This window comes from Epinephelus lanceolatus, chromosome 15 (assembly GCF_041903045.1).
Source record: "Epinephelus lanceolatus isolate andai-2023 chromosome 15, ASM4190304v1, whole genome shotgun sequence".
In the NCBI taxonomy this organism is placed as follows: Eukaryota; Metazoa; Chordata; class Actinopteri; order Perciformes; family Serranidae; genus Epinephelus; species Epinephelus lanceolatus.
In genome coordinates, this window is record NC_135748.1 from 43,208,577 (window position 1) to 43,221,212 (window position 12,636).

At 43.3% G+C, this 12,636-nt stretch overlaps 1 protein-coding gene across 1 annotated transcript in view; it reads right to left on the reverse strand.

The window, feature by feature from the left end:
• eif2ak3 (eukaryotic translation initiation factor 2-alpha kinase 3) overlaps positions 1 to 12,636 on the reverse strand; it is a 53,460-nt gene that overhangs the window by 33,927 nt on the left and 6,897 nt on the right. The window contains exon 2 of the mRNA XM_033642796.2: positions 1,141 to 1,270. Within this exon, the coding sequence (XP_033498687.1) occupies positions 1,141 to 1,270 (130 nt within the window). The remainder of the gene's footprint in view (positions 1 to 1,140; positions 1,271 to 12,636) is intronic.

Below are 12,636 nucleotides of genomic sequence, written 5' to 3' on the forward strand. Positions count from 1 at the left end.
GAGACAGGCGACATGAGAACACATCTGATTTTGGAACGTACCACACTAATTTCATATGGCCAAGTTTTTTTTAAATGTAAAGACTTATTTCACCAGTTTATTGGGAACAAAATCGCAGTGGCCAATCCTCCGTTTGATTTCAATGATTTAAATCAAAAGCTCATTTCGATCAGTCTCAATTCAGAATCAAAATCATGACTCTCCTACTTCCTGCCACGGTTTGATTCCAGACGTTTATTTACTTTACCTCTGTGGGAAACAGATAATAAATCATAACCTCTGAGTCAGACTTTTTCTGGAAAACCTCACCTGTTAAAAGGTGTTAAACTTTATGAACTGCTTCTAGATTGCCTTTTTTATTATTATACCAGACTAATAAGCAGAGCTGTATTTCTATGAAGGAGCCAGAGAGTTCATTACACCCCAACACGCCTCAGCAGCAGCAGCAGCCGACCAACATTAAACTGATCTCAGCAGCCGCCCAGACCCTTGTTAGTATCAGAGGCTTTTTCCCTGAGGCGAAACTCTCACACACAGAGTCCACATCAAAGTGAAGCACGAGCACGTCTCTGGTATGCTTCTCTGAGAGTGGCGCTCTGGGCTACACTTCACTTTCAGCATGTCGGTGTGGGCGGTTTAAGCCTCTGTATACATGTACAGACGAGGGTCTTGCTGTGCTTGTATGTGTAAACCACTACAGTCAACAAAGAGGCTAATCCTCCAGGCAAAACAGCTCCTCTCAGATTCATGTGGGGGTGTACGCAGTATGTCTGCTCTGTGTGTGTGTGTGTGTGTGTGTGTGTGTGTACATGAAATAAATGTAAGCAACAGCAATCCTTGGTTGACTGTTCAAAGTGCACCGAGTTACGTTATTGGTCTTAGTGTCTGCGGAGAGACAGCCAGCAGGGACAGACTCAGATGAGGCTGGATCCTTAACCTCACACTCACATGTCAAGACTCAGGAAATGGACTTTTTCATCTTCTGCTGGGTCTCAAACAGACGTCGTTCAGCTGCTAAGTGGCTGCGGTTGGTTTTACACCAATCAAACTGAGAGGGAGATTTCTTTCACAGTACTTAGGGAGTGTTCGTTATTTATGACGGGGGAGGAGGAGGTATGTCAAATTCAAATGTTGGTCTACCTCAGGTTTGCTGAGGCTGGACGACACCAGGCACCCTGAGCCGACATCCAGGTCCCACTGCTTCCTGCCCTGGTTGTGAGGATCCAGTGCAGAGATCCGCCCATCCAGGGTGCTGATGATCACAAGAGACCTGCGGACACGACAGAGAAGAGTTCACTTATTGCAGCTTTACATAGATACACTCATTACAGCCCTGCACACCGATGTTGACGAGGCCACGGTGCGTCTCTGCACGCTGTTTTTAAAATGACACCGGTGATGTGTTATCTTCCCAGTGGGGCGTTGCGTTTAATGCCATCACGGATGAGACAAAAGCGTGAAGAGCTGCAAGGTGGTGGTGCAGATGTTGCTGTTCCCTCTGTACTCCTCACCCTTGCCTGGCAATCAGGGTGACCTTCAACTGCAGCCAACAGCACACCTGTGCCGTGACAAACCCCATCCTGTCAGCGAGTACGGGCGTTGATTAAAGGTGGGAGCAGACCTGAGGATTATCAGACCTGACCACACATCCCACACATGAAAAATATGAACGTGTGAGACCATGAATTCTCAGTGGTTACTGAACCAAAACAGAAATCTATCAAAAATGCACCCTGTTCATTTGTGTCGCAATTTCAAAGGTAAACCACATGAAAACATCGAGTGCACCTGAAACGCTGGACGGAGAGAGACGGGCTGTAAACTCTGCTGACGGAGCGGGAGGGGAGTCAACTCTGTAATAAACGGATTAATAAACTCAATCACAGCACATCGCTCTCTTTTACTTTTGCTGACAACTTTTAACATTTAATGTCTCTTCTGTCAAGAGTCTGCAGCCCCGTTTACACCGCCTCCGTCTCCGCCGAGCCCTCTGTGTCCGTCCTCACGGTGTGCTGGACAGACAGCATGCTGTCTAAAATCGCAACTTGATGCCGCCGATGTTTGGCTCTATGTAAAGAAGGGAGCTGGTAGTGACTCTATAGCGCCATCTCTGTGTGAGAAGGGCTTCACACTGATGTAGAGAGGAAGCACACTTAAATCTCCTGAGAGTAAATTGAAGATGACTCTTTCAGTCACAATGAAGAAACAGAGCTGGAGGGCAGACGAGGTTGATTTCATTTATATGAAATGATTTTCTGTCCTCACTTTATAACGGTGGACTCCATCGTTACCTCCTTTTATTTCAGGAGAGTAATCAGAGTTTGTTGCTCCTCAGGTTTGGGAAGAGACACGCTGATGATGCTCTGAAACAGATGGTAACAGCGACTGTTGAGAGCACGCGGGGGGTTTGACACGGATACTTTTCTCAGGCTTAAAACTGTTATTACTGCCATAAAATTAGGCTCATTTACATGGAAAACCTCAAATCAATGTTTTATGTGTCGACAAAGACCGTCTTTTATTCAGAGGAGCTGGATTGGTTTGGTGGCGTTTCTGATTTGTCTTGGCGTTCTTCTGGGCTCTTCAATATTGGCAGAAAATTAGTGTTCACAAATATTGGCTCGACTGCCCACGATGACAGCTCAGAGAAATACTGTGTCAGCACTGCTGAGGAAACAACTAAAGCATGTTTCATTTCACTCTCTCAGATCTCTGTCACAACACAGATGAAACCCTCGTGGATACAGTTAAAATGTTCAGCCATCACTGGCGAGGGGTGGGGTAGTGGGGGGAAAGTGGGACTGATTTCACAGGGCCGTAATGGAAGGGGGGCCCTCAGACAGCCCTCTCTTATTTTAATTTCTAAATTAATTACTAAATGAAAACTGGCTGAATAAATCGGTTGAAAGACTGAAGTTTGTGAAAAAAAAATCATCACTTAGGGACTGTTTGTTATTTATAAGGGAGGAGGAGGTGCAAAAGAAGGCAAGTCATACTTTTTAAGCATGAGGGAGGGGCTGATTTTTATTTATTTTTTGGCTTATCGGAGGAGCAAACAAATTTAATTGACTGTATTTCATGGCCCATTTTTAAAGGAATAATGCGTTCCAATTTTATTTTGCAATTTTAAAAATTTTGGTGCAAATTTCAGGCAGTTTTTAAAGAAAAAATGCCTTCAAATTTTTTGTCGGTTTGCCTTCCAAAATTTAGCTATTTGCCTACCAATTTAACATTTTGGTGCTAATTTCAGGCAGTTTTTAAAGAAAAAAAAAAAGCCTTTTAAATTTTGTTGATTTGCGTCCCAAATTGGCTGTCTTACTAATTTTGGCATTAAATTTTAGCAATCTTTAAAGAAAACATGCCTTCTGAATTTTAACATTTACTTCCCAAATTTTGGTGCAAAATTTTAGCAATTTTTAGAGAAAAAATGCCTTCCAATTTTTGTTTTTTTTGCCTACCTTTTTGTTTGTTTGTTGTTGTTGTTTTGAAATTTTACAAATTTTGGTGCACATTTTTGGCAGTTTTTAAAGAAAAAACGCATTTCAAATTTTGTTGATTTGCCTTCCAAATTTTAGCTAATTTTCTAATTTTCGCACTAAAATGCAATTTTTAAGGAAAACAAGCCATGTTTCCCTTAAAAGTCACTAAAATGACACCATTTATCACAGCCAGAAACTGTATAAACAGTCACTGGATTTCCATATTTCCATCGGCCCTTGGACACATTATGTGCAACTCATCCATCAGAAAAAAAAAAAGAAAAGAAATATGAGCGTAAAATAGTGATATTTCATCAAAAACAAACCGTTTGCACAAATTAACCAGCATGAAAGATGCTTTTATGAACTCCAGGATATCATCTTCAACTTTTAACTTAAAGTTTTAAAAATCAAATAACTGATTTATGGTGGAGGGAGGGTCATGGATTTTCCACCAGTCACTCAGGGAGGCAAAATTTAAAAAAGTCACACCCCAGCCACACCCTCCTCTAATAAATAAAGAACAGTCCCTTACAAGGTGCTAAATTGTTGGTCCCCCAGCAATACCAACGTACACTGTCATGTCTTTCCCTAGCAAAGAGAAATCAGGGTTCCAAAACAACTGACTCTGTAAAATAATTTCAGAAGGTGTATGAGAGAGACACGGATCAGGAGAGGAGAGGCAGGGGCCCCACACAGACTGGGGGCCCAGGATCTGTTGCTACGCCCCTGATCACTGGCAAAAATCACACTGATTCCTAAAAAATATTTCCACACTGTAAAAGTGTTTTTTTCCAATTAAAGTGTGTTTCCACATATTTCATTGAGAGGCATCGCTGGCAGAGACACAGTGTGAAGCTAAAAATAAGACGCGGGGGGAAAATCAGATGCAGGGGGTGAAGGCAGTTTTCCTTAGATGATGAATGAGCTTCACGTTGCTCACTGCACCCCTGAGCTTTACCTCTGAGGAAAGACTTCTTTAATTATTTTGGTGATGGATTTTTACATCACTTCTGTGTCTCTACCAAAACATTTACTCGGTGAAGAGTTTTTCTTGGTGGAGTACGAATTCTCCGACTGAGTTTAATCCCTCTTAATGTGCCCACACAGCAAGATTTGTAAACAGTTCTCCTCTGGTTGGTGTAGTAACTCGGGGCTAAAAACAGTCTAACTGAGTTGAATGGATCGAGACATCCAGCCCCACCCTTTGCCCAACTCTGAACCGTTCTGCTGCATTGCTTGTCAATCACGTCCTGAGCTCTGGCAGGGGCCACCTCCAGACTATTGATTTGTATCTGTCTCCAGGAGATGCTGTCAGCGGGGCTTTTAGCTTTATTTAACACACACATGCTGTCTCTGAGCACCCACTGCTTCACATCCACACAGCTGGGACCCAACCAGCTTCCCTCTGTTGGCTGCCGGGGCATATGGGGCTTTAACTGCCTCCCTCGAGGGCAACTAGACAGCAGCAGCAGCAGCTGAGGAGAGAGACACTGTTACACTTGTTCACTTTAAGAAATTAGGAGATAAAGTGAACGTGGACGTCATCCATCATCTTAATTCACGAGCACTTTGAGAGTTGTCAGTTTAGCTGAGTGAATTTATCACCTGTGTTATCCATTACTGAGACTGAGCAGGTGAGTCGCTCCTGATGAGCTATAATCCCTTATTGATCTCACCTATCGAACACTCTTCAGTCATGAAGGGGAGGGAGCGTGTTCGAGGATGTTTAAGCCTCAGGACAAGCAGGAAATGGATTGTTTCAAAGGGTGCAAATCAATTTTCGGAAGCTTTCTCTTTGTAGACACCGACTTATTCGCAGGGAGTCACACTCACTGCTCCGGACCAGCTAGTTGCTTCAGCTCGACTGGATCTGGAAGTCTGCATAAAAATGCAAATAGGCTCACTTAACAGTAATGAGCCATGTGTGTTTCAGCCCCATCAAAGCCAAGATTATCTCCCCAAATCTGCTCTCAGCATTATCAGCCTCGCCACTCGCACTCAAGTGTGGAGTACTAAGGAAAACATTGTTTTTCCTCTCAGCCACCAATAAAAACACAGCGCTAAAGCCCGCTCTCACCCTCTCCATTGGCTGCCACAACCTGCCAAAAATATTAGGCTGATTGGTTGTTGCTAAGCAGTCGGCTCTCTGAGAGGGTGGAAGCTTTGGCGGCCTTCGCTCGGCCGGCCCCACCCCCTCAGAGTCATGCTGTGAATGTAGAAGTGAGGAAGAAGTCACTGAGAGCATCGAGTTCAACTTGAGAGATGGAGCGAGGCTGAGCAGAGATAGAGGAATTTCATTCTGAGGGGGATCAAAGGCTGGTGTGGACTCTTTGTACTCCACATAAAGAATGAGACGGAGTACAGAGGGGGGTCGGAGTGGGGGGGGCAATTAACTCTACAACTTAGGTGTGTGGTGATGATGGTGATGGAGAAAACAAGCAGTGGAGGAGGGGCAGCTATAAAAATAGTACTGAAGCCAACAATAAAAACAGCTCAAACAAAACAAACAGCCCGACTATCATTTACAACTCCAGGCAATTTATTTTCCACGTCTGAGCCCCGAGACAATGCCGGTCTGCTCGTCACCAAAGGGATAACATGTAGCCTGTGGGGCTGCCGCTGCCGACTGTGACAGATGCAGGCGGCGGAGACACTGAAGAAGACGTTGGAAGGAGAATGAAGAGGGAGAAAGAGGGAAAGTGGCGAGGCTGCCAGCAGACTGAGGGTTGTTAGCGTCCTCGCCTGTAACGCTGTCAAAGTGTCATAATAGTGCAGAGAGCTTCTTCAATCACAAAGCGTATGGCGAAGCAGGGAGCCAATTAGCCTCGCTCTCACCAGACTCTCTGCTCCTCAGAGACACTCAGCCTCAGTCTGCACACACACACCGGCACAACCGAGCTGCTGGTAAACACACTCCATTGAAAGAAGCAACCAGGATGTTTACACAGGCCAAGTCTCCAAGGAGCGGGAGCCGCAGAGACCGACCAATCGCAACAGCCTTACACTTCCCCGGCAGCCAATGGCAGCACTGTTTTTCTCCCTGCTTGGCCAATGGCTGAGCGGCTCTGCAGACTCTGAGCCAATGGTGAGGCAGAGCTGCCTGTAACCATGCAACAGCGAGCAGCCTGGATGCACACTTGAGTGTGGAGTTGTGCTGCCGCGCAGCTGCCACTCAGCCTGCCGCGCAGCCACCGAGCGGCAGAACAAAAATACGAGAGCATGGGGAGCACGTGGGGAGAAAGTTATGGATGCAGCTCTGAGCCGGCCGCACCCAGCACCACCAGCTGCACCAGCTGGAGGGAGGAAAGAGTCAAGTGCATTCCTCTGGACTCCGCACATTCTTACTGGTTTTAACGTGTCAGCAGCAGAGTCCAGTTTGATCACAATATGGAAACAGAAGAACACCAGATATCTAAACCTGCTGACAGAGAGAACAAACGACACACTGAATAAATTTTTACGTTTTTTAGATATGCGTTTTAATTGCTGTAATCCCATAATTCAATTCAGGATATTAAAGGAGCTGCAGGCAGTTGGCACATCGCAGCATGAAACCAGATCCTTCTCTTTTCCTTCAGCAAACATGAACATGTTCCTCCTTCATGTGCTTTAATCTAATGTAAATGAACTCTTACAGTGAGGCCGCATTAAATGTCAAAGTTAAAAAAAGAAAACAAACAGTCAGCGATGACATAACACTGAAACACAGATTAATGAGACTTGAAGGTTTATGTAACTGTCCTATAAACCTGTTATATTAACATTCTGTCAGATCACTGTCACAGCTGAAGCCTTGTTAATGACTGACGGACCTGTGATGCTTTAAAGACTCGCCCATCAGCCAGGGTCGCTGCAGCAGATCACCGCAGCAACGAGCACAGGGTGTGGTTTTCAAAAAAACTTCTCATACTGGCATAAAAAACACACACACACCATTTAAAAGCCGTCAGCCTCTCCTCTCCCCTCTCCAACCCGTAGCGTCTCACACGTGGTGAAATCCAAACTCTATGGCGCCACGCTCCTGCTGCCTGATTGGCTGAGCTGCAGCTCTGATCCCAGGATCTGATTCGTTGTTGCTAAGCAGTGAGGAGACATCGAGAGTGAAAACAAGACAGCATGGTCCTACTAACTATCAGCTAACTCCTTGTTTTCATCCTCCCCTCCCTCTCTGAGAGCTTCCCACCTTTCTGCCTCTGCCCCACCCATACTGCAGTGCTGCAGGATGGCTCCTGACGACTCACCGAAATAGCCGCTGACCTAATAAACTCATTCCTCTTGGTAACATACTCACTATTGTTTATCAATCACATTTATGAGGAGCTGGTTACTATTCCTGTCCCTACACACGGTTATGAAACAAACATCAGACTGTTCATCAAGTGCAGAGAGTCACAGAGTCAGGAAGTCAACACATCGGCAACTGCTGCTGCTCACTGAACAACTTCAGCAATATCACAGAGAGCAATGAAACCAGTGATAGTTGAATAAGACAGCAGACAGGACTAAAAGCAGAGTTATATAAGGAGAAGACAATGAGGATAAAATAGGTTAAAAGACATTATATAAGCTGGTTTGAAGTGACACAGAGCCGGAGTTAAACATTCAGACCTCTGCGATGTGAAACAAGAGCTGCACACGAACAGAGTTTCAAGAACTGAGCTTAAAGTGCTCAATTAAAAGTTCCCAGAGGGAGTTCAATCATCTTCATCTTGACCTGTTATTTTGGGGACAGTCTCTATTTAGAAAACCCACAACATCTCCCTGGTTACAGAAAGTGGACTACGGAAACAAAGTGAGAGGAAAAAAAGACAACAAGGAAATGAACTCTTTCCTCCCCAACAAAAAAGGAAAAAACCCTCCTCCTCCTCCTCCTCTTCCTCCTCCTCCTCCTTTACCTAACTATAGCCAGACCCATGTGGCCAACTCAAATTCTGAGCACTAGCCCGTCTCTCCGACGCAATTGGCCAAAAAGTCGCCCGGCTCGGCGGATTGGCTGTTGCTAAGCAGTAGGCTGGTGGGAGCCAGCCGGCGAGTGAGGCGGCCCAGAAGAGCTGTTGCCGCTACAGGGCCCTGAGGGGGGTGTGGGGGGGCGGCGGGGGGACAGAGGGCGGGGGGTGGATGGCGGTGGGGGGAGCAGGTTCAAACAAAGCTGCTGTCCTCTCTCCTCTCACCTCCAAGTGCTCCCTGAGGTGCCCCAGGCCCCGATGGAGCGCTCGCTGGCAGAGGCATCAAACCTGGCAGCGCCGTCACATGCATGATTCACACGTACACACAAAGCCTTCGCGCGCACACACACACACACACACACACACATATATGCACTAATGTAAACAACAGGGAGCAGAGTTCCTAATGTATAGATGGCAGCGGTGAGAGCGAGGTGACAGCCGTCAGCCGGCAGCCTCCGTCACAGTCTGAAGGCCGGATCAAAGCCAACATCTAGAATATTTATAGATAACAGGAAACAGGGGCGGAGGAGGGAACGGGATAAAAAAACAACTGCGACTGACAGAAACTTAAAAATGTTGACATCTGAGCGGAGACTGGTTTTCAAGCTGTCCGCATGAAATGTTTTCAACAGTGTGTGTTTGAAGTGCTGCACTCCCAAATCTAATTTAGAAGAAAGACTTTACTGGAGGTCTATTCTCTTTACAACAGACTGGCAGAGTTTCAACACTGTCAACAAGGCACCACAGAGATCCTTCCAAGGTGGCACATGCTCATTGGTTTAGGTTTTATCTTGTGAGGTCATGATTCTTGTAAAGTTGATCAAGGGTGTGTTGGTGTTATTATTATCAACACAGGACCTGGTGTGTTTGACTTGGAGAACAGCAGGCGCCGCAACTAAAGCCTGGAAAGGTCACAGAAGCAAAGTGGCGATATGTTTTCAAAAGGCTGACCTAATTAATGCTAGACGTGGACAGGGCTGCTGCAACAAACTCTGGGGCCAGAGCATCAGCTCTGTGGGCCCCCTGCCCATCCTCTCTACATCCAGGTCTCTCTCACACACCTTTAATTATTTTAAAAAGTCAGTTTACTTTCTTTCTGTCTTTTCTGTTTTTGAACCCTGATTTCTCTTTGTTGTGTACGTTGGTGCTCCAGCAGACACTCAGCTCTGTCTGCGTTTAGAGATGAACCCTAGTGCAGGGAAAGGCTATACAATTACCAAACAACAAACCTTTAAGGGACTGTTCTTTATTTATCAGAGGAGAGGGGTGGCTGGGGCGGGACTTCTTTATGTATTTATTTTTTATTTCAACCCCCCAAAAGCTACAGATATTTTGCAAAACCTATGACCCTCCCTCCACCATAAATGAGTTATTAGATTTTTAAAACTTAAACTTTGATGTTTGAAAGTTAAAAGTTGAAGATGAAATCCTGGAGTTGAAAACAACCTTCATGCAGGTTAGTTTGTGCAAACAGTTTATTTTTGGCCAAATTTAAATGAGACCTAGAATTAAAGTAATTTTAATGAAATATCACTATTTTGAGCTCAGATTTGTTTTTGTTTTTTTTCTTATGACAGCGTTTGCTACACATGATGTGTCCAAGGAACGTCGAAAATATGAAAATTCAAGGTTAATTTCTGTTTTTACAGTTTCTGGCTGTGATACACGGTGTCATTTGGGTGATTTCTAGAGAAAACATGTTGTTCAAACCCATCACAAGGCATGTTTGCTTTAAAAATCTCCAAAATATAGCGCCAAAATTTAGAGGGCAAATCACCAAAATTTGGATGCCATGTTTTCTTAAAATATCATTAAAATATAGCACCAAATTTGGAAGGCATGTTATCTTTGAAACTTGCCAAAATTTACACCAAAATTTGGAAAACTACCAATATTTGGAAGGCATGTTATCTTTCAAAATTGGCAAAATTTAGCAACAAAATTTGGAAGCCATGTTTTCTTAAATTTCATTAAAATATAGCACAAAAATTCTCTTTGAAACTTACCAAAATTTGGAAAACTACCCAAATTCGGAGTGCATTTTACTCTAAAGATCAGTGGTAAGATAAATACAAATAAAACCATGACCAATGACTTGACATGCCCCTCCCCCTTTTTGGACCAACCCACCCTGTCAGTAATGAACAATCCCTAAGGGGTGCGAGGGGCCTCAGAGAGCTTCCACTATTGTCTTTATACACAGTTCAGTCTTTAAACGTATTGACTCAGCCAGTTTAATTTAGTTGCTTCACTGATCAACTATAAATAAAAACCTAACTCTTTTGAGAAACTCTGTTTGAGGCCCCTCCCACTGGGGCCCATAATAATCAGCCCCTCTCCTCCCCTCACTACGACACTCGTGGTCACAGAGCCAATAACTTTGATTTCACTGTTTCACACTGAGTCACAGCTCAGCAGAGTTTCTTCTCTATTTTTAAATCCAAGTTCACTGTTCTCACTGTGAATGTTTAAATCAACACAAGCCACTCTGAGCTTTAGTTTACAGTCGTGCCGTATGTCAACGTGCTGCTGAAGTGATGCGCATGAACTTTCTCTGAATGAACTGATTCTTTAACAACACTTTTCCTTCTGCTGTAAATGTGCTTTCTGACATTTAAGAAGTCGTCTCTGTTCAAATTGGCCCATTTGAAGGGAAACACATCTGAATCACGTTTCATTTCTTACGACATTTCTAAAGTTCAACGACTATTCTCCTGACAGATGGATGGAAACATGGAGTAGAGTATATACTCATGGGGCGACATTTAAAAGCAGCATGAACGTGTGAAGGTAAAGGAGAGCACAGGGGAAGGAGCCAGTGTAAGGTGAGAGCGTAAATATGAAACAGGAGACAAAGAGTAAATGTAAAGAAGAGACAGACGGGTGTGTGTGAGAGGTGTTATTGTGCTCTGACACTATAAGGTTCATTATTCTCTTATCTCAGCAAACAGCTGTCATCTTTAACATTATTTGTTGTTGTTTTACAGACAGTCTTTTAATGAATAATTCACCTGTACAGTCTGGCTGTATCACAGCGGCCTCACAGGATAATTCTTTATCTCACTGACTTCTACACATCAGTGTCACTGTTTGTTACTGTCATCTGTGTAGATTCAGACCATCTGTGGCTGCACTGTGAAACTGTCACAAATATAAACTTAGTTCAGTGTTAATATTCAGATACTTAACACAATTGGACGAGTACAGAAATGACCTTTTGTGCCAATATTTCTCAAGTATTTTAAAGGTCATAAACAAAAGCAAAAGAGCACCGTTGCAATGGTGTGATATATTTACAGTTCGATAACCTCATCAACCGTATTAAAATATCACAGTATGACACAGGGGTAGGAATCCACACTACGATATTATCACAATACTTCTGTCATGATACAACATTATCACGATTTTAAATATGTTGTGATATGCTGTGTATTGTGATAAAATAAATTGTGATTTATTACTTTTTTCAGCTGTAAATTCTGCCCCCAAATAAAAACTTCATCTGTATTATCTAATAAAATAAGGTTTTCAGTGTGTTCATCTCAACTTCAACTTCATTTTTATTGCAGCAAAATGTTTCTAGTAAACTGAAAAAGCAACTCATTGTATTATTCCAATAGGGTACCTAAATTTTAACTTGTATTTGTCATATCAATAATTTCGATTCCCCCACCTCTAGTATTATTACACAATAAATATTATCATTATCAATAAATGACAACAGAAGTTTATTTTACGCTTTATATTAATTGGAACTTAAAAAATTTTTTTTATTATAAGTGTAAAAAGTCTGACAAGCAGTCGCAGCCAAAAGGATATGAGCACATGTTTTAGATCAGGGAAGCACGATTATGACCAAAATGATAATCATGATCACGATTATTCATTGGTTTTGTAGACAAAATATCTTTATTGCACTTTCACATTTATATCAACAGAGTGCTGTTTTCACTTCCACGTTGTGCCACATTCCTGCTAACGTACCAGGGCTGCAACTTCATGAGATTTTCCCAGTATGATAACTGTCTCAGAAAATATTCACAGTATCAAGGCATTACAGAACTGATCTTATCATCAGTCAGAATGAGCCTTAAAGGGATGAAAACAGAAGGGTTATTGTTGATGAAACCATTTTGTTAATTTGTGTAAAGTCTCCCTTTAGAAAACGTCTCAATTAAAGGAGAGATTCTCTGTCAGTTACT